This window comes from Chelon labrosus (genome assembly GCF_963514085.1).
Source record: "Chelon labrosus genome assembly, chromosome: 18".
Classification (NCBI taxonomy): domain Eukaryota; kingdom Metazoa; phylum Chordata; class Actinopteri; order Mugiliformes; family Mugilidae; genus Chelon; species Chelon labrosus.
Window position 1 is genome coordinate 3,185,207 of NC_140351.1, and position 23,272 is coordinate 3,208,478.

Below are 23,272 nucleotides of genomic sequence, written 5' to 3' on the forward strand. Positions count from 1 at the left end.
AAAAACGTCTACAGTACCGTCTCCGCGTCAGTTGATTAGCTAATAGTAACAACACTGTCAAGCGGCTGACAGTTCGCTTCTGTTTTTAGCGCTACGAACCGTTGGAAGTTGTCAGTAATGTATTTTGATCCGTTGTTTACACTTTGAAGCCTCTCTCCGTAGCGCTGATAATGATGAAAATGAAGCTACCGAGGAAAACGGGCGAGAAAGGGGGCGACGAAACGGCCGAGGACGACTCACTGGAGCAGCCGGAGCACCGACAACATATCCCCAGGGCGGCATCGCCTTCCTCGGGGTTCGACAGACTGGTGGAGGATTTGACCAGACCCCTCGTTTGCCCGTCGCAGCTGGACAAGGAGACCGTTTTTGAGTGGTTCGGCCTGCATCTGAACCCCGCTAAGCGGATCGAGTTCATGTGCGGGCTGCTGCATATGTGCCAACCCCTGGAGCTCCGTTTTTTGGGATCTTACTTGGAGGACCTGGCAAGGAAAGATTACCACGTTTTACGGGACTTCGAGTTCAGAGCGAACAGCCCGAGCGATTTGGGCGTTTTGACGGACGTGGTCGACCCGGTGATCCGGTCCAAACTCCTGGTCTGCCTGTCTCTGCTCGGGTCTGACAGCAGGGAATGTGCTGGAATACTCTTTCGGATACTGAGCCATGCAGACCCGGCCTTGTTCTACAAAAATTACGACTACTCCCTCCCCCCGTTCAGGGACTCTCGCCACCACTCGTTCCACCCGCATCCACCGTGTCAGGACGGGGACGTGTACGGGCGGTCAGCACAGCAGACCTGCGGCTTCTCCGGTGGCGAGGCGGCCGCAGGACCTCTGGAGCAGTTGGCGCTGCTTTTCACCATGGCCTCTCTGCACCCGGCTTTCCATTTCCACCAACGAGAGGTCGTCCGGGGACAACTCGAGAAAATAGAGCTCGCCATAGAGGAGGAGATCCGCCAGAGCCAGCTTAGAATAAACGCCCAGGCAACGGTAACGAGCAATAAACAGCTTCTAGATGCTAAGCTACAGCACAACTTGCCCAACTTTAACTTGTGTTTTTTAGGTAAAATCATACTGGAAACACATATATAATGATTTAATTATAAAAAACATTATATTAAATTAAATATTGTGCGAATATTCGACGTACTTTAGGTGAAAATGTGTTTTTTTGCTAGCATTAGCAGTTCAGCTAATGCTAACAGAATTAGCCGGACGCCGGTTAACCTGCCGTCAGCGGTTAGCTCCAACACCGCTCAGCTCTACGTCTGTACGGGGATCTACCGATGACTCAGTTGTTGTGGTGCCGTTATGCAACTTACAAGTTGTCGGTGCCGTGATTTTAAAGTCATTAACGGGATTAACCGAGCGCTAAGCGGTGGCCTTATTAAAGCTACATGGAGGCGCAGCGCCCTGGTCGTAGTAACAGGTGTCTGGCTAAAGAAGGGATTCCCTGAAACGCACCGGCGTCTGCAGGTGAACATGGCAGCAGCAGCAGCAGCAGCAGCTCATTATGCGGAGTGTTCCCTCTTATTTATTTAGTTGGTTTAGTCACTTTCGTTTCTGCTAACAACCAAATCAAACATTTAAATGGAGACATGCACCAGGGAGGATTTATTTGCATTGCAGCAGCAGGTCCTTCCCTGGATTTCTCAGTTTGCATGAGGTTCCCCCTCCTACCTGCTCATGTTGTTTAGGGTGACGTTCTCAATAAGATATTAAGGATTAACAGGATGATATAGTTGCTGAGATCTCAGTTACAGGAGCAAATTTGTTTCTCATACAAACCAGCAAAGATAAACATACCTCTGTTAGATGCCAGCTGTCTTTTTAGGTGAGCAGTTTTACACCGGTCCACGTTTTACACTTGAGGGGATTCAACCTTTTAGAAGATCACCCAGATCCGTGGCTAAAGCTTAATTTTTTGCAACAGGTCCCACAGTCTGGATGTGCTACTTGCAAACCAGTTAATCCATATTTGACCAAATGGGGGGGGAGCCTGCGTGCTGAACACTTGTCAATCAATCAAAAGCCATTTCAACCTGTACTGGAAAATTTGAACCGAGCAGCTGGAAACCTTCACGACGATTTGGTGGTGCCTGGTGTTTCTTGGAGCCAGCGTCAAGTAGCTGTTGGAGGAAATGTAAAATCTACTCAAGCCTCGACGATGGTAGTTACTGTTAGAAAAAAATGAATGGATTCTAATATAACAGCTGTGGAATAAATCCTCCTTCATGACCGTTCTAGTGTTGAGTTGATTCTGCGTTAGGAAGGCGGTAAATTATCTGTACTAGTGCAGTGCCCGTCGGAAGTATGTATTCCTATAGTGGGAGCCTACAGGTGCTGTGTATGAGGATTAGTGGAAATATTAGAGCGGAGAAAACCTATTTTACCGATATATTTTACATTTCTTATCCAAACAACGTCAAACTTAGCAATGCACATCTTCGTGCCCGTAGCGAGACACCTGCCCAGTTTCAAATCAATCGGGCCAACGGTTCGCGAGATATGCGTGCCACAGACACACACACACACACACACACAGACATGCTAGTTTTCCTGCCGGAGAAGATATTGAGCCTATTAGGGTTACCAGGGCAAAATATCATTTCTCCTTGAGTTTGGTTTCTTCTAAAGCCGATTTGTAAACAGTGCTCAAGATTTGTGCGCATGCTCCGCCTCTTCCTCTCCGTTTTTGGTGAATTTTTGAAAGTGGCTGTTTTTGATGCCATGGCAACCGGAGTAGTGGAAATATTAGAGCGGAGAAAACCTATTTTACCGATATATTTTACATTTCTTATCCAAACAACGTCAAACCTAGCAGTGCACATCTTCGTGCCCGTAGCGAGACACCTGCCCAGTTTCAAATCCATCGGGCCAACGGTTCGCGACACAGACAGACACACAGACGCTTCTTGATTTATAGATAGATGATCATTTTAGACGATGTAGTTTGTGGTTGCCGTTAAACTGGATTGAACTGAACACTGAAAAGCGTTTGTGTCGTTCAGCCTAGCCCACTGATTACAATGGGGTTGTCAAAATAATAGAAACATGTGTCGGTACAACGCAGTACAATTAAATAGTACGGCTAAATGAAAACACAAGTTGAATCTCAGCTATTTTAAACAAATGCTAAATTCCATAACCTTCATGGAGCTCCAATAATTTCCAATTTATACCTTTGTTCTTTACATTTAACCCATCCAATGGTACACACTGAGTAGTGAGCACACTAGAGACAGTGGGCAGCCATACAAAGCGCCCGGGGAGCAGTTTAAGGGTTAGGTAACTTGCTCAAGTGCACTTCAGTCATGGATGAGGGGCATCTGAACTGGTGGCCCTGCAGTCAAAAATCTACTTCTCTAACCACAAAGCCACGCGGCTCCACTTCATCCAAATAGTTTTATTTCAACATCACTCAAACACTTGTTGTCCACCAGTTGGTGTCTACGGTTTATGTTTCTGTGTTTCCTTGTGTAGTGAAGAGGGACTACAAATTGGAAAAAGTTGAGTGTGGAGGTATAAAAGGAATTAGTTCCCAGCCCCTTGTAGCTCGCTGCTTATCTCGTTTGCAGGCTAGTGACTGGAGGATTACGCTCCTACTCTGTGGGGCTGTCTCTGTTTCACATGAGCCCTTGAGATTGAAGTCATTGTGAATCAGAGCCTGGCCTGGTGAAGATGTGCTGCCCTTAATAAAATCACACATGCCATTTTTAGAGCACTGGCACTGTCTGGACTGTGCTACTGTCAAGTGTGGTAAAAAAAACAGTGAGAGGAAGGTCATGCAACGAGCCGTGTTTCTTTGGTCTTCTTTGATTGTCCCACAGTTGGGCATTATTTGCCCTACAGGCTATGTTTACATGGATAGTGTAGCTTGGCTCTTTCCTTTGGTGGTCGTGTATTTATATTTGTTTTCTGGCTGCTCAGCATTTTAAGTGTGTGTTTGTATTTCGTGCTGGATTGAAATTCACCATAGATTAGCATGTTTACTTTAGGCTGTTTATTCTTAAAAATGCTGCGTATGCTAGAAGGAAGTCTTAATGCAGTTTGTGGACCACTCAGAAATATACCAGCAGACACTGGGATGGTGTCCCATATTCCCAGCCTTAAAATAACCTCCTACAATACATGGTGGGAAAACCAAAACAAACCAGTCTTGGTGTGGACTATGGAAATGAGCACTGTGCTCCAGCGTTAGGAATTCCCATGAATATTAGAGGCTCCATTCAGCCATTGCATTAACATCTCTCCGGGGCGAATTGACAGATTCAATCTCCGACCTCATATGCCGGTGGTCTGAGATGCATTTGACCACATTCCTTTGGTGGTGTGAATATTCTGTCTTTGTAGCTGTTAACTAAGTAAATAATAAATAAATCTTAACGAGAACTTACAAATTAAATGCCTGAATGTGAGTAGACGGTTTGTAAATCCTCCATTAAGAAACTATGCCTATGGAAATGTCCAGTAATAATCTAATAAATTATATATAAAATGATGTCTCATGCTCCCTGAACCACTCTTTCACAATCTGAGCCCCATGAATCCTGGCATTGTCATCTTGGAATATGATCCATTGATGGAATAACCTGGTCATTCAGTATATCCAGGTAGTCAGCTGACCTCATTCTTTGGGCAACATAATGTTGCTGAACCTAGACCTGAGCAACTGCAGCAACCCCAGATCATAGCACTGCCCCCACAGGCTTGTACAGTAGACACTAGGCATGATGGGTGCATCACTTCATCTGCCTCTCTTCTTACCCTGATGCTTCTCCACTGTCCTTCCAGTTTTTAATAATGCGTTGGACAATTCTTAACCCAGTTTTAGTAGTTTCTACAATCTCCTTAGATGTTTTTCATTCTTCTTCTTCATTCTTTTCCACGACCACAGGATGTGTCTTTAGACGTGGTTGTTGAAGAAATGAGAAGCTACTCATTGCATCAGTTGGGGTTAAATAACTTTTGCCGGCAGTAATTATCCAATAGGAGACTCGTACCTATTTGCTTAGTTAAATCCAGGTGGTGACTTTTTTTTTTTAGGCCAGGCTGTTCATTATTCTACTGCGTCCCACATTATGACAGTATTTATTTGCATATGGAGCGCAAAACGTGAGATCAGATCTCAAGTGCTGGCTGGAACCTCATGTGTAGAACACAGGTCCTTAAAGATGGCCACTTGCATTGAGAATCATCACTGGATGATTCTACAAATCATAAAGGTCGATGTATTTCAGCAGTGTGATTCATAATTAGCTACATTTGAAACCTGCAAACCACATTTTTGGCATGCTGTATTTTTAAAAGTTCAATGAGCTAGTGTGATCCGGTAACTACTTTGGTGTCCTTGTGGTTTCCAGGAGCTGATGGGTCAGAACACGGATTACCTGTCCTCCTCGGCGCTCGGTTTGGGAGAATGTTCAGTCTCTCATCAACCTTGTCAGAGTCGACGCTCCAGCCGCTGGGCACCACAAAGAGAAGGTGAGTGGAAACAGTGCAGCTGCTTGGTTTATAGCCTTAGAGAGAGATACCTGCTCAAGTAAGGGATGTTTGTTACTACCTGTTATAATTATACGCATTTATTTGGTTTATCCCGTAATGGTTTTTATGTTGCAACAATAATAGCCCCCTCCTGTTTTTCTGTAGTTCCTCTAGTAAGTACAGATTGATTCATGGTAGGTCCTGTTATGACTCTGATAATTGTATGGGCCTAAATATTTAAATAGGCTTTCTGTAGATGCAGTAGAAGTAGTAAGTGTTTTTAGAGTCAGTAGTTGCTGAGCCATAACGGCAGCGTTTCTGTTTCCCTCCTAAACTTGACTGAGTCATAATAGTGTGTTTATTTTTTTTGTGTTGTTGCAGCGGTTCATATAGAGGGAATTGTGCTCAGGAGCATCACTCGGACCAGAATAGACAAGGAATACAACTTTGAGGTAGGTAACGACTCCATACACACGCACACACACACACACACACACACACACACACACACACACGGTTGGTTTTAGGTTAAAAAGCTCAGCCGAGGTAAAAACAGATGAAGGGTGTAAGGGTCAAATATGTGCATCAGAGCAGTTGATCATTTTATCCAGCGCAGAAGAACGATGTAGCATCTGGGATCCTTCATGACGTTACAGAAGTAGGAAAGACCACAAGCTTCTCTGAGGCTGATAGATGAAGCCAACATGGAAGGCCACAGAATCGTTGGCTTCTAAAGCACAGGTGTCAAACTGATCCATGAAAGGGCCGCTGTGGCTGCAGGTTTTCATTCCAACCATGCAGCAGCACACCTGACTTGGCTCAATCAATCAACTGAACTGCCTTCACGCAGTCATTTCAGGTGTCCTCTTGCTTGATTGGAACAAGAACTTGCCAGCCAAACCCACTGCATGGGTGCTGCATGGTTGGAATGAAAACCTGCAGCCACAGCGGCCCTTTCACGGATCAGTTTGACACCCCTGTTCTAAAGTGATCTCCATGTTAAAATGCCCAGACAAAATAAATAAATAAAAATCTTCTCTTAAGCTAATTCTTCCTTTCATATAGTGTTGCGACTGATTTCCCAAGTTCATCAGATTCTAACTCTCAAAGGGTGATTTTGATTTTGAAACAAATGGTTTTGTAGATTTGTTGTATTTCCACAATATTCCACATCCAGTTGGCACGTATAGCTTTTGCTTCCGTTAATTACTTTTTAAATCCAAAATGCTGCCACACATCAGTTCTCAGGCCTCTCTGCTCTTGTTGAGTTGTAGAGCTCTCTTATGCTTGGACTAGTCTTGCAAGACCACTTATGCAAAACCAGTCTCATGGGACTGCAGCAAGATTTCTAACCTGACGATGCAGGAAATGGCATTTAATAAAGAAAAAAAATCAGAATACTGATTTTGAAAACCCAAAACTACATTCATGTCAACTGTCATAGTAAAATGGGGTACATTCTTATGTAATAATATATAGTTTAGGTTATATCAAGGCTAAACATTATGCGTAATATGGGGTGTGGCACCTCTAGGTCAGGAACTACCAAGATGGTGGTGTCCACTGTGTGGTCTGACACTGTGGACCTTATTACCAGAGACAGATGTTCTGTTGTCTGGACCCAAGACAACCAACAGTCCTGATTATTGTAGCTGTGTCCCAACACATCCTGGACTCAGCTCTTCATTATACGCAGCCATCCATTAACAGCTTCCGTGTCCTAGATGGTGCATGGAGGGGCTCTCTGACAGGTGGCCCTCTCTCCCTGCAGTGTTTGGTGCTGGAGACGCCAGCCCGGATCTCAGCCTCAGAGAGAAGATGTTTTTACTTGGGTCTTATAGGATTGAAACAGGACGGCTGTCAAATATGTTGTAGCAACCAACATTTTTGGCAGAAAAACTAAATTCAGGTTACATGTGCAGTTATGAGTGTGTGAATCCCTTGAAGCTAGCGGTCCTCATTTCCTGTATTTCATTCATTCATTTATTTATTTTTCCTGACCCAGTTGGACATTGCGCTCTACTAAATCCCACTTTCCAGTCCCATAGCGTGACGCTGTAAACACCCCAGCTAGTGGCCTTTTAAACACACTCCCTTCAGAGATCTGTTTCTCTTAATAACAGTAACTAATACGATTATTGCTCATTTACAGAGAGACGTTTTCATCAAGACAGATGGAGAGGACAGACTAACTGTCCTGTTGGCTTGACTGAGCCTCCACAGTCAAGCCAACAGTGCTTCACTCCGGCGAGTCGCCCTCACTCTCCATCTGCTTTTACTGGAACAACATAGCAAGGCACACATTCTCACACACAGCGCACGTTCTCACACGTTGTTTAACTGCGTCCATGTAGGCCTGTTTGATATAAATTCATCAACGGTTTATTTGTAGGAAAATTCGAGCAGCTGCTGCTTTAAATGACTCCACCGTGCCCCCATACTGCTAGAGGGATGCTCAGGCCAGGATTCAAGCTCAGTCCAGTCTGGTTTAATGTTTGATTTTAGACATTTTGTAAAAGTTTGTGCTAGAGTGACACTGCTAAAAGTTAAATCCCGGACTTGGGGCGGAGTTTGTCCTGTCCCTTGCAGCGACACAGTTGTAGTCTGACCTCCACACAGCTTCATACCCCAACAGGGGCGTGTCAGAAGCAGAAAGTTTTGTCATTTGGAAGTGTTGTCAAGAGAACACTGTATTCCAAGAAGGGAAGACAGGCAGCGTACGTTTTTAATGCTGCCTGTCTGAGAGTCATCAGATGTAATGTTGGTGTGTGACTGCAGTGACAATAAAGTGTCTTATCATTATTTCTACGCCATTTAAACAGTTCTCTTCCGTCTATTCTGAATGACAGAGTTCCCCAACGTTTGGTCGTGTTGTCGTTCCAATGAACTGAAAGTCTGAGCCACAATAATATGATCAAACTCCTGAGTTTAAATATGGTAAAGGTGACCTTACTGAGCATGCTGCAGATCATTTAGGATTGTCTGTGTGATCTTGACACGGGGAAGCCTCACTGTGCCACGCTGAGTCATAGTCAGCTGTTTCAGTCACACCTCTGCTGTTTAGAAATAAAAACAGATAGTAAGTGACGCAGGCTGCTGTCTGGTGCAGCCATCATTGATGTGAGAACGCTGCTGAAGTGGTCCAGGAAACTTAATGAGCATTGATCAATCAGTGTAATGAATCAACCAGTCGTGTCGTACTCTCTTTATTAACATATTCCTAAGGGAAGAGGAGTTGTGTTTATCTACTCATCTTCTATTCACGTTTTCTACTTCATTTAATATGACGTGTGATCTTTGCAGTCGTTTGTGTTTGTGTTTCCTTTACTTGTCTCACCGTTGCTGTGATTGAAAATGTCTCCTGCTGCGTTTCAGGTGAAGTGGTCAGACTCCTCCTCCAGCAATGTGACCAAAACCCACTTGGAATTGGAGAACTTCCTTCTTAAGGTACTCACGCTTAATGATTGTTAAAATGAAATGGCGTCAGGATGGTGCTAATTGGACTGTACCATCATTTTTGGAGGATGTAGCTTGTTTTACCGACTAAAATAACAACAACATGTATCTGTACAACACGGTACGATTCAACAGTTGAATCATCAGCTCTGTCTGTTATTTTAATCAAATGCTAAATACCAGAACCTTCATGAAGCTAAGATTTAGTGCAGGACAGTGTTTAGCTGAGTCAGAGTCCGGGTCCTGGTGTCGTCCTGGTGTCGTGCATGCTGGGTCACTGTCACCCTGTCCTGACTTACTGGGACCCTTTGGTCCGGAGCCACTGTTAGGGTCATAAATTAGTAACCCCCCCCCCCCCCCGTGTCTCTGCTGATATGACAAGTCACAAAATGCCTGATCTGAAAACATCTATCTGTACAGAAAGGGCATCGAAAAGGTTTAGTCAGTAAAGCATGAGATTACAAGAAGGGGAGGACTTGTTTGTACTAAAAAAGGTTTAGAATAGATCTCAGTTACTTAATTTTATTCTTGTTTTACACACGGTCTCTATGACTTTCAGTCCTTTTTAAGGGTTTTAATAGCCACATAAGAGTTTAACCAGTTTCATAAATCCCCTTCAGGGGAGTCTGGAAGCCTTAGAGTGACTTCAGACGCTGTATGTTCCACGTTCTGTGGCTAAAGCTCTAATTAACTGCGGCTCTAATTTATTTTATTTTGATGTGTGCTGTGTTTGTGCAAACCTCCCACCTGCTGCTCACGTTCCCTCTTGTTTCCTCTGCAGCTTCCTAAGGACCAGTGCACAGAGTCTTTTGAGAAGAGCATCCTTACACTTCTGAACCAGGGGGACCACTGCGAGACCAGGGAGGTGGAGAAGAACCTCAGGTAACTTTACGTCAAATTAAACCATTTAATTATCTGATGTGTCAAATAAACAAAACCGAGGTTGTGCAAACACACCTTTGGACTAAAATCCCCCTTCAGTAGCCCGTCATCCTGCTGGATTGGAGGTAAAATAAATCTCATTTCATCTCTGGCTATTAAACATGGTAGTGTTGTTTAGTGTTTTCTGGCGTACACACATGAAAACTGCCACCGTCGTCTCGCCTGTGGTCATTGTGTTGTTCTGAGACTGAAGGATGACAGGTCAGTGTCTGTCTCATTTTACCCAGAGACCTTCTTTGTCAGGGTCACTTCCTGTATGTAATAACTCTGGAACACATTCCTGTTCTATCCCTTACTGTGACACAGTTCACTAAGAAAATGACAAATGTGCTGATAGTGCACTGCTGTTATTCTTCTCTGATGGGTTTGAGGCTTTTTATAATTTTTATAATCTATCAGAATGTGAGAAGGGAACATAATGTGAGTTATTCTGTGAGCAACAACTAGAACTCTTTGTCTTTTGATGATGAAGAAAACTCAAGCTGATTTATGGATAGATATCCACTGTGGAGATTATACTCAGTAATATCCTCCGAAACTGGAGATCACATTTAGTTTAAAAAAATCTGAATCATGTGTGTTCAGATTTGATTTGGTTACGATTCAGAGGAGGAGAGTAATGCTTGTCATGGATGGATGAATCTGGTGCTTATGGTTTTAAAGAACCTTAATCAACACTTCTCCCTGTAACACATAGTTTCAGGGCTGCTAAACAAGGAATTATTTCTGTCTGCCATGGTCGGATGGACTGTCAACAACGGAGGCTTTGTACACACACACCCACACACACACACACACACACACACAGGCAGCGCACAGTCGATCCAGGAGTTTCATTTTGCACAAAGTGAAACTGTGGAAAGTGAAACCTATCAGTCTGAACTCAGGTTTTTTTCATCCACAGCCCAGCCCATTGTCTTTTTAAATGAACTAGAACAATAACTTCATTATTTCCACATTCCAAGAGAGACCTAACAATGATGGCAGAGGCTCAGTGTCGTTAAGTTCAACCTGCACGTTCAGGAGCATTGTGGCAAAAATTCTACGTTAGAGACGCTCCATTCTCTGAATATAAAACAGTCAGAAGTAATAGTAGTGTCAGTTGTCAGCTGTTCAGTATTCTGATTGTGTGTGTGTTTGGTGTTTGTTGCCTTTAGATAAAGCCACAGAACACTTAGGTCTCTTATGTTCTGTCCTCTTTGTCTGTCCACCTCCAGGGAAAGGTTCCTGTCTGCTCCTCCACTCTTCAGACAGACCAGAAACGCATGCAACTTCTTCAACTCTGACTCCAGTTATTCTACTAAACCTACTTGCTGCAGATGTGAGTATTACTTCCTTTGTGTGTTTGTGCGTACTTCTTTACTGACACGGTACCTGTGAGGTGATTGGTTTAGTTCATGCTGCTGTGTTGTCCTTTGGAGAAGAGTCAGTGATCTGATCTTTTCCCTACAACACCGTGTGCTCGCGTCCTCCTTTACAGAATGTATATCATTATTTATATAGTGCATAATAAGGTGAAGGCCTTACAATGTTATAGAGAAAGAGTTTTACTTAAAGAGTCTCAGTTTAATGAGTACATGTTCTGTTAAACAGCACATTTAATTTCCATTTAATCAGATGCAGAAATGTTGGTTTTTCTTTAAAGCAGTTTTCTTTGCACCGGAAATGTTGCTGTCACGATCTGAATAGTTCTTGAAGGATGTTGTTGATAACATCTCGCTACTTAGAGCTATTTGAAAAAATCAAACGGTAATTTTTCAAGATAAATTTCTGGTTGCAGGCGCTCTGATGTGAGAATTTGTTTTTCTGGACCTGGACGCCAAACTATTGATCAGACAATAAGATGTTCCAGGATGTTTTTTGTCCGTGGGTTTAATCACAATGTTTACAGACACACAGATTAATCATACATGTAGAGGTGCAACCCGATGCCACAGAATGAGCTACTGAATCACAGTAACTGTCACTGAGCCCAAAATCATTTAATTATCATCTATTAACAGGTAACTGCCAGGCTGGGAAGGCCTACCAAGGAGACTGCTCCGACGCCTCCAGCCAGGAGGAAGGTGAGAGCGCCTGCATTTCTTTTACAGCCCGTTTCCCGCTGTGATGTTTGTTTTCTGACAAGTCTTTGACTCCGTAGAGCGTAAAGCATCAGCCGCAGGGACAAAAGAAAAGCACAAGAGCATGTGTAATCAGTGAATGAGGTCTGATTGTGAGCACAGACAAAGCAAAGGAGCAGCCGACTACCCCGGGGGCTGCAGCCGCAGGGCCGGGCCACGTAGAAGGCATGAAAAACCAACTCGTGTTTATTTTTGGAGGCCGTTTGGAAAGGCTGAGTCTGTTTCAAATCCTCATGTTTCACGGCTATATTTGCCCGATCATGTGCTGGACTGAGGTCAGGACGGCCGGCAGTGACCCGGCAGTAGCCCCGGGCTTCCTCAGCATCAGACCGGTTACTGCTACAAGCCAGAGGAATGTTTAACTCACTAATATCTCTACTGGTTTTGATCAAGTAATTAAAGGTTGAACCAGTCAGTCAGCTTTCATCAAAAGGAAACTGAACAGTAGAGAACACAGACTGAAGAAATGTTGAACCAGATAGTTTAGAGTCTGTGCTCCACTAGTTAAATCTGGTCTGAACCGGTCTCTGTGCTGGAAACAAAGACTGAAATCAGAGGAGAAATACAAGCATCGCCCCAATTACATGATAATTAATCAGCCCTGCTCTCCGTCTAAATATAAAGGATGGTGGAACTAACCTACAGACACACAGTCATTTGGTGAAAGAGTCTTATTGGTGTAGTTAAATGATAATTAACAATAAGTCAGTGGCAGGACTGCAATGAGTTTCCATTCATTTTTTGCATATTATACATAAATATGTTTGATTTGACTTCTTTATTCAGAACTTTTTGTTTTGCTCATGCAGTGCTCCATCTTTTTATTTTAAAACATAGGAAAGAAATATGCTGAATTAAAAATCTAGACAAAGAAAAGAACTATCATATAGTAGCCCATCCTCTCTCCCTCTGAACTTCCTCCTCTGTTCTCATGTGAAACTGATGCATTCAAAATGAGAAAGCGAGAGGAAAATAAATAAATAAATCAAATAATAATAATTTATGTTGTCAGTAACTGTAATTAGCCTGAATATTGTTGCTTCTTTTTAATTATTAACACAACTTAAGTAGCTTTGAACCAAGGGGAATTAATCGCAGGTTGTAATCACGTTAGGCTATCCTATGTCTGATCTAAAAGATGGTACGTATTTTATTTTTTTTTTTTTAATATTGAAAATGATGGAGATAATCAGAAACCAGATATCTTTTACAACCCCACATAATCCTATTTAAAACCAAACACTTACAGATTAAAACAGTTAATAGAAGGAGATGTAGTAGAATGGATTGAAGTGCTTTTTTTCTCTCTCTTCATCTTCAAATTCTCTGCAGATTTTGTGTTTTCATTACATCTCGTTTATTGAATAATAATGGAAAGTACTTGTGGTGTAACTATAAATCTCTGTTTCTGCTTCAGATTTGTAATTTCTGCGTTTCCCCTCTCAGATTTAGACTTGCACGTTCAGGGACACAAGAAGAAGCACGGGTCCAAGAGTCCATGTCCGCCGTGAGTAGTTTCTCACATTCTCTTCCCCCTGCTGAAAACGTTACTACAGCGCTACAGAGTAATAAAAACAACAGTATGAATAGAGCCAGAGCTGAAAAAGTCTCCTCTGCTGTCCCCCCCAGTCTGTCCGCTACCAAAGGCTCCCAGCCGGACGCTCGGAGAGGGGGACACGCTGCAGAGCTCAACGGCCCGGCAGAGAGGAGGAAGAAGAGCTGTACGCTGAGGTGTAGCCAGGAAGTTGAACAGGTGAGGCCAGCTATGCTCCCAACGCTGCTTTGAATGGCTGCTTTTGTTCTGAAAGGTGTCGGACGATTAAAAGAAGTACGTCTGCATACCGCTGAAATACACGCCAGCATCAGGAAGTTCATCACATGATTGGAAACGCTGGCAAATAGGCATTTTGAAATCAATGCCACATACAATCCACGTGTATAATGTATTTTTTATTCAGGAGCGTTAAGACAGCTGATTACATTTCTACATTCCTAAAGTGCACTTGGAAATGATTGATTCAAGAACCTGGGATGTATTTCAGAAAGAAAGCTAAGTGAAACCCTGAGCTGAGACATTTTGTTGTCCCGGAAACAAAGCTCACATTTATCTGAGTCGGTTACCGCGGTAACCGCAGCTCTGCGAAGCTAACCTCGCCTCTGGCAGGCTCTCTGAGTTTTAGTCTCCTGCTGAACCTGAAGGAGCTGTTTGATGTGGGCCGTGTGAATGAGGAAGTGACATGTTTGAGTCAAAGGGCATTCACTGGCAGAGGTGAACATCCAAATCACCCAAAGGCTGACTTCAATAACCTTAAAGATTAGTCTTTGTCACCCTGTAGACAGCTGTGAGACTCAGTCCTCCTGCAGATATTTAGTGACCATTACTGTCATCAGTGTGAACACAAACCTTTAGAGACATCCGCCGTCATCTGTTAATAATAATCGTCCACATGCTGGAGCTGGGCGTACCGAGGGAACATTCCTGTTGTGATCTCACACTGAAGATAATGTCATTATTTCAGATTGAGTCTATTAAAAGCAAACTAAATGTTGTTTTCACCTACAGTTTCACCAGGACTAATTACAACTATTAGACATTTACTACGCGTTGAGTTCTAGTCATATAAATGTTGTTGTTGTTACTTACACAGCGACTCACCAGAACCTTTTACTGGGTGGGACTGTGAGCGTATAATCAGAGGGCTATAAATAATCTCTGGTCTTATCTGTTTCATTTTATCGTACGCTGCCACCTGCACTTTGTCCCAGTCGGGATGCAGCTGAATAAACTAGAATATATTCTTAAAAACCAGGAGTAGAGAGAATTTGAGAGAATCTGGCTCGTTTTTCTGATTTCTTCCCCTGATTGAGGTGAATCAGGAACAAAGCTTCCACTTTAATCTAGTGTAGGTAGAAATAATCACATCTGTCGCCACGGACACTCGTACCACCTGATCTCCATAGAGGGGTTAGATTATAAAGCCTGCTCTCTGTAAAAGGCTTGAGTATTAAAACAAGACGAAGGACGTCGCAGAAGTGTTTTAAAGATTTGTCAAAGCGACGTGACTGTTTTGTTGTTGTCGTTGCAGCAGCAGATGTATTTACCGGCGCCGCTCTAATGATTAACTCGGCTGAAGCTCGGCGTTAGCACTGTTCCATGAACCCGAGTTAATGATTAGAGGCCGCGGCTTCACGGAGCTGCTCCTTCGCTCCTACAAATGAAACGGCAGCATGTGTGTGTGTTTGACAGGATGTGTCACCCGCTGCCACGTGAACGGGAATGCTCAGCGCTTATCTCGCTGATATAGGTCAAGACTGCATGAGAGAGAGACACAGAGACAAGAGAGACAAGAGACACAGAGACACCACACTCTGCTGATGAAGCACATCATCTCTCCCTCTCTCCCTCCCTCCCTCTCTTCCTGTCATTGTCACAGTAGAGATTAACACGTAGCAAAATCCTTCCTGCTGCTGGACACGGCTCCGTACTCCATGTTGGTGTCATGACACTGGCTGCAGTATTTATTGGATAATAATATAAAATTCATTATTGATGAGTGTTAGGGTTCTATGGGGTCGTTTCTCAAGAGCTTCACTGTCTTATTATTATTATTATTATTGTTAGGACAAGATTTCACAAGACCCTAGAGTTTTTTTGTTTGTTTGTTATATGAAATGTCTGCAAGTAGAATAAGAGCACACGTTTTATATTTTAAATGACCGTAATGATGCTAATATTAGATTTATTCATTCATTCATCTTCTGTAACCGCTTGTCCTGTGAGGGCTCCACCCTGGACATGTCTCCAGTCTATCACAGGTGTGAGTGTGAGTGGTTGTCTGTCTCGAGCTACGGCCAATTTAGAATCACCAATGAACCTAACCAGCATGTCTTTGGACGGTGGGAGGAAGCTGGAGAACCTGGAGAGAACCCACGCAGACACAGGGAGAACATGCAAACCAGTCAGCCCATGAATTACAACCAATATTGGATTTAATAATCCAGTATTAAATTGTGATATAATATCAAATAGGAAAAACACAACGCCAGCGCAGCGTTGTTTGAGACGTGCAAAAATATTTCTGAATCGTTATGAGACCATGTGTTATCATCAACAGTGATATAATGTCCTGTTATGCTGATTTATATTATTATCTATGTTGCATGGAGTCATTTCTGTTTAAATTATGAAAATTTAATTAATCATTTAATCTGTCTTTACGGATTTGTCTCCTACTCAGCATGTACAGTATCTTTGTTCTTCACTGCTGTGGTTATATTTAGTAACTTACTCATAACACTTATGTAACTACAAACATGGCGGCAGATTTGTGTTGAATTTTAAATTGTTTTCAGGAGGAAACTCGAAGCTCGACGTCTGAAATGTTCTGACTCCTGTTCTGACTCCTGTTCTGACTCCTGTTCTGACTCCTGTTCTGACTCCTGTTCTGACTCCTGTTCTGACTCCTGTTCTCCTTTACAGCACCAGGACTCAGAGAAGAGAAGCCACCCAGCCACTAAAACCAAGAGCAGAGTCCTGCCCACAGACAGGTAGGGCAGCGCCTCACAGCCGTAGATCTTTTAAAGATCTCAGTTTTTGGCAGCATTTCTGGTCACATGCTTGTAGCTGTGGTTCAGGCTGGTGTATCCAGACTCAGATCTCACCAGAATGAGTCACCGTGGGGCGTGTGTCAGCTGATACAGAGAAACGGTACCTCTCTGGTTGAAGGACAGTTACGTTTCTGTGCAGTCAGAATCATTTTGTTGTTCACATATTCCAGTCCACAGCGCTCTGCGTCACCGTCACCCATCTGTCCACCACAACATCAAGCCCCACCCAAACCGTCTGATTGGCCCGGCAGGTCGGAGCTCAATCAGGATAGAGTCCAGACCAACTTTCTCACATGAACGTTTGGTGGGTGGGGGCGGTTGGGCTGTCTTCCAGGCTAGCTGTATTTTGGAACCTGTTGGACAATCAGTTGGCACCTGACCTGAGCCTTTATGAAATTATTATTATATAGTTATCAGCCTTTTATTTGTTTGGACATGATCATATTTACGACTTTAAAAAAACAAAAAACAAAATGCCATCTCACTCACAGGATAGTTGAAGACACTGGCTCCACCTAACCGTTCTGTCAGAAACATAAACCCGTTGGTAATCCTGTAAATGCAAAGTCTTTTATGTCCTTTCATTTGAGGTGACAGTTGACTCGATGACCTGCAGACGTTTTTAAATGTAAATCTTTGAGATTAGCGCTTTAAATCCACAATTACAGTCGTCTGATAAAACACTAACGTCCACAGCGATGACGCTGCACATTTTCAATTTGAAGGTTTGTGATCGTCTCCTGTCTCTGCTGCTCATTAACTGCACGTGTCCCTCCTGTCCCCCTTTGTCTCCCATTTCTGTCTGTTTCCAGGGACAAGGGGAAGGTGAGGACTAAAGGAGGTGCTTATGTGATCAATGGTGGTTTGGTACCAATCCTGTCGTCTCAGAGGAAAGGTGAGTGTTTGATGATGGACTAGACCTTTGAAAAACATCCATTAATGTTCAGTAGCTGGTTGTAGTTTAACTCAGACCTGTTGTTGCAGATGTGGGTTCTGGTCCAGACATCTTTGGTGAAACGTCGTCAGAAAGCTACAGCTCTCCATCCAGCCCTCAACACAGAGGACCAGAAAGTCTAGACAGTGAGGACGACCACAACAAAGGTAAAACACTTCACGTACAAACACTCTGCACAGAGAAGACGATGCTGTGATTCAGCTTCTGATTGTCTGATTGTCTCATTGTCTCGTTGTCCTCCGTCCCTCTCAGACACAGACAGCCACTCTGATGACTGCAATGCAGGTCTGGGCCCTGACATGTTCTATGCCCACCAGCCTGACCCGGCCGTGGTAGGGGACGTCGGCGCAGAGTTCCCCCCTCTCACGTTCATGCAGTCTCTGCCCTACGTGCTCAACGGGGCCACAGACTCTGGACTTCCTCTGGTTTCTCCTCCTGATGGGAAGCCCTCGTCTGGGACACTGATGATGCAGATGCCCCTAGTGCCTCCAGACATCCCGGGACCTGGAATTGTGGGAGACCCAGCGAAGAGGGATGTGCTCCCGACCTTTGGGATTCCCCCTCTTGGCCTCCAGCCTGCTGTGCAGCCTCTGGTTCAAAGGTTCCCTTCAGCCGTGTCTCTGAGCCCGGGTGGAGCTGACGGAGCTCCGGGGAGCGGTTCTACTTCTGCAGCCGCGCTGGTTTCACAACAGGGTCCTGTAAGAGCCATGAGTGTCATGTCCTCCGGCCCCACGTCCTATTCTTCTTCTCTTCTGCCCTGCCAGGACCCGGCTGGTATCGGCTCTGGTCTGGCCTCCTCTCTGCCACATGTGGAGACGTCCCATGCCAAGCACCCCGGTTTAACCCTGCCGTCTGGCATGCCTTCTCCTTATGCTTTGCCCCCCATGCCCCCTGTCCCCCCCACCTCTGTCATGCCTACTGCAGGAGCCACAGTAGCCACTGGAATAGCGCCATCTCCTGGACACATACAAGCAGCTGTTCCTCCAGCTGTGCCCACTCACACCCCTGGACCCGCCCCCAGCCCCAGCCCAGCACTCACTCACAGCACGGCACACAGCGACTGTACGTCTTACAGCAACAGCAGCACTTCCTGTGGAAGTGCCCCTGTTGCCCATGGCAACGCCATTACCCTTCAGCAAACCCAGCAGCAGCAAGTGCCCCCCCAGCAGCCGACGCCTCCACAGCAGCAGCAGCCACCAATGGGCTGTGGGACTTGTGGTTGTCACAACAACTGTGGCGGCCGAGGCACCAACAACAGCGCGGGCGGTGCCTCTGGCTGCCAGGCGCCCTTATTCTTCCCCACCCACCAGATGGCGGCGGCGGCGGCAGCACGCCACGTGTTCAACGTTCCTCCGCCTCTCTTCCAGCTCACAAGCCTGTGCAGCAACAGCTACCTCACCCAGGCCCACCCCCCTCACCAGGCCAACGGCACCGCCACCCTGCCCACCTTCTTCCCCACCGCCCCGCCCCCCGCTCACCCACCGCCCTACCTGCACACTCACTCTCACAGCCACGCAGAAGTGCCATCACACATGCTGGGCACCCAGGCCGCAGCAGTGGCAGCCGCCGCCGCCGCAAACTACAGCCTCCAGCAGCAGATGGCGCCGGGGGCGACGTACTGCCAGCGCGTCTACCAGCACATGTACCCAACGCCTCTGGGGATGCTGCCGGCTGCCGCCCTGGGAGGGGGCGGGGTCAACAAGAACAACGGCAGCGTGTCCTGTTATAACTGTGGTGTGAGTGGTCACTACGCTCAGGACTGCAACCAGCCCTCCATAGACTCCACACAACAAGGTAACACAGCTACACAGAGCAGACACAAGCTGAGGGCCTTTAAGTGGTGAGACCGGCCCTCAAGTCTCACATTCAGCCCAGACTAAAGGAAGTTAAGGGTATTTCCAACTGTTTAACTTTAGCTACAGTGGATTGCTCCATCAATTTATATGAATACACCACATATTACTGTGATTATAACAGAATTCCAAAAACACGAGTGAAGTTTTTATCGTATTAGACGTGTATCAGTCTAGACAGAGAAGTAAACTGCAGCCTGATTCTCCTTAAAGTGTCACTGGACACTTCCTCAGTCCAGACTGGGTCTCTCACATGGTTGTGCTGCCACTTCTGAGCTGTCCTTGGGACGCGTCCATGTTTGAAGTGGTTCAGACATTACCAGTGGGTTCAGTTTAAAACACTTTGAGCCCCTGATGCGTCACAGTGGACTTTTATTCGAATGTCTTGCAGTAAACTGCAGACTCAGGCACGCTTGGTGTGCGGCTGCACCTAAACACCAGCACGACACCTACGACTATATGCCACCCTCCCATGTTGGCTGCAAGTCCACAAGTTATTCAAAGGAGAAGAAAGAAAAAGTCTCAGCAGATGTTACTCCACGGAAAAATGGTAACAAATCCACGCGGGCACCAAGATGTAGCTCCAGGTTTCAGTCACGTTCCTCGCCAGATCTGTGGTGATAGAAGCCGTTTTTCTGGCAGTTGGTAAAGACACGGAACCCAAACTACTAAAGCCGCACCGGTCGATCTCACCTAGTCTCACCTGGAGAAAATGGAGGGCATAAGTGGTTGAATACTAGATATAAAAAGATGCTGAAAAGCTTTCAGCCACACGGTTGGGTGATGTCCACACCTACCACTTCCACAGAGAGATCAGACACTAGAGGTGACACTGGTGACCCCGTCTCACAGCCGTGTTTTTACTTGTAGAAACCTCCATCAGATTGGAAATAGGCTGTAGTCAGGCACAGTGTGGGGTGAGGTTGGTTCTGTCGGTCAAGGCTTGGGAATGCACGTGAACAACGAGGTAACATCCTAGGATACGATGTCCGAAAACCTTTACTAGTGCCTCCATGAATAATTCTGCAGCCGTCCACTGATCTTAGATCTTGTGTGTGTGACGCAGGTGGCTTCCGGTTAAAGTATGCAGCCGAGGCTCTAGACAACGCCGACTGAAGAAGAAGAAGAAGAAGAAGAACGAGGAGGACGAAGAGGAGTTCCTCCGGCCTCGTTTCCACAGCGATGGTCCTCTGTGTGAGTGGTGCACTGAAGAGAAGAAAAAAAAAAAAAAGCTTCTCAAAAAGAAAGAGTGACCTGCCAAGGGCTCAGTGGACAAAAAGCCTAAGAACTTGTGCCTGAAGAAAAAAAAAAACTAAATCTAGTTCCCATGGGGATGATTCAGTCCATGTGACTCCCAGCCCCTTCCCTTTCAGTTAGTTTTTGATATTTTTGCACTGAGCATCGGAGACAATTAACTTATTACTTAATTATTAGGAAGCGAAGAGATTTGGGGGATTTTTCTTTTTCTTTTTTTTTTTTAATTTAGTTTTTACATTAACGTGGAGATTTTAGTCTCCACTGAAAAAGGTTCTTACACTTATTTCTAAAGCAGCAGATTGATGCTTTTCTCCTCGTCATTACTGTTCACTTAGGATTTTAACGTCTGACAGAACTGTGCAGCGGTTTTCAAAGATTAAGAAATTAAAAAAAAAAAAAAAGTAATGTAAGCAAAATAGATTTAATGTTTGTTTTTCAGTTTTGCTGTAAGGTTGTTGAATGTACACCTCATTTCAAACTGAGCAGTCTGATTGTATCGACGTGTTTGGATCTTTTTTTTTTTTGCCACTTGACGTGTTTGGTTGAAAGGTGATTTGCTGCTTCTTCCATTTCTTTTATTATCTCTCATTTTAAAGCTCTTTCTGCTCGATGAAATGAGCTAGAGCGAAGCAGGAAGCCGAGCTGACGGAAGAACTGATCTGTTTTCACCTGAGATCGACATGAAATGGAGACCGATGGGCCGTTTTGTTTTGGGATGCTTTAGTGTTTCACGTGTGCACAGCTTTCTTATCCTAACACTTTAGAGTGAATCAGATCCCTCGGCCTTTTAAATTACAATACATAACGTCGTCTTGTCCTGATTCCAGACATCATGTGTTTCAGAGCAAGGTATCTTGACATCTACAGCACCTGTTCTCTGTAGTATTATTATTTTATTTTGTTTTTCCACAGAACCTTTGGCCTTTTTAGTTGAAATTCATTGTCATTGGTCACTAAGAATACTAACAGCAGTTAGTTAGTAGATTCCTGAAGATGACGCTCATCTTGGACGATTCTCAACGCACAATACAGTTTGTATCACCACATCTAATACTAAATACTGTAGGCTCACATCTTTATATATTTGGACGTGTCAGACAAAAAACATTAAAGTTGATATGTAAGAATATGGAGCCCTAAATAAGCCATAATAAATTGAACCAATCATTTAAGAAACTATTGGAACTAAGCTCGTTCATATTTCACAGTCTCTGCTGTTAATGACACAAGGTCCAGTGTGTAGGGTTTAGAGGGACGTATTGGCAGAAATGGCAGAAATGGAATGTAGTATTTCCTAATTATGTTTTCTTTGTGGGAATGGAGTCTATGGAGTCTGCCATGTTGTAAGATCTTTTTTTTTTTTCCTGGTCACTATTGGTTCCCCCTACACGCTTCAGAGGATTGGGCCGGGGTATAGAATTGGTCGCAGTTTGCAGTCTCACCACTAGATGCCACTATTTACTACACACTGGTCCTTTAATGTCACTTTTCACGACCGTGGTTCTTAAAGCTTTCGTCAATGTTTGCGTCGTACGAGAGTGAACTGCTGCCTGATTATTTTTATTTTTTAAAATTTTTTCTCAAATCTGGGATAGTTGTTTAGAATTTGTTGTTTTATTCAATTAGGCTAACGTCTGCAGCGGTTGTCGAGCTTGCTGAAAAGAGGTGTTTTTGACATTTTATAACGAGTTGGATTTAAATATATTATCGTGAATGATTTCTTAACATTGTATTTAATATTTAACAGTTTGGGGTTCCATATGAGGAAGGAGTTCTCATTTCACAAAGTAACAGGATGACGTTGAACATCTCATAGCCTGCACTGAAGTGTGTTAGATGATCTGTGGATGGGTTTTTTTGATGCTATCGTTTTTTTTTTTTTAAGCCATCCCATTTCCCCTGTAGCCATTTAATGAGCAACTTGTTGTCAGGCCTTTGTGGACGTGCTGCTTGTTTTTGTATTACTGCTAAGCCTCCTGCATTAGTTAAGTATTGATCTATGCATACTCACCTGGTTTTTATTCCCCCTGAATGTTTAAAATACCGGCGGTGGAGACTATGAGATATATGAGACCCTTTAAAAACACCCTGCTGTTAAGCTCGGCCCGTCTCCATTATTTACTGTAGGTCCCAAACCGTTACCGCCCCCCCCCCCCCCGCCAAGTTCTTCCTTTGATTCAAGACTTGAAGATCCTGCTGAGTTCTGGATCACGAGCCACCGAGCAGACGTGGACCAGTCAGACTGTTGTGGTGTACATACAGAGGACGCACCAAACAGCCCCCAAGTGTCGTGGGTTTTTTTTTTTGTTTTTTTTTTTTTAATTGATCTTTATGATTTGAAAAAGAAAATTAAATAAAATGCTGTACTGTACATTTTGCAAAAGGGGGGTGGGGGGTGGGGGGGTCTCTCTGCTGCCACCCTCAGCTGTAATGTTTACTGTACTCTTTGATATCTATGTACTGGAAAGGTCAAATATATTTCTAGAGCGGAATTTGGATTTTATGCAAATTGTTGATCTGTTTTTTTTTTTTCCTGTAATTAAAAGCAATAAATATAAAAATGGGAAAAAAAATAACTTGATTTCATTGAATTTGAAT

General features: G+C 44.2%; 1 protein-coding gene across 1 annotated transcript; it reads left to right on the top strand.

Annotated features, from left to right (window-relative positions):
• On the top strand, positions 1–23,219 carry zcchc2 (zinc finger, CCHC domain containing 2). The gene is made up of 14 exons (XM_084565709.1): positions 1–986; positions 5,360–5,480; positions 5,862–5,932; positions 8,856–8,927; positions 9,718–9,818; positions 11,096–11,199; positions 11,882–11,944; positions 13,448–13,508; positions 13,631–13,754; positions 16,482–16,549; positions 17,422–17,504; positions 17,594–17,710; positions 17,817–19,358; positions 20,484–23,219. Exons 1-14 carry the CDS (start codon positions 171–173, stop codon positions 20,531–20,533), a joined length of 3,393 nt encoding a protein of 1,130 aa, XP_084421835.1. The 5' UTR covers positions 1–170; the 3' UTR covers positions 20,534–23,219.
• The last annotated feature ends 53 nt before the right edge of the window (positions 23,220–23,272 follow it).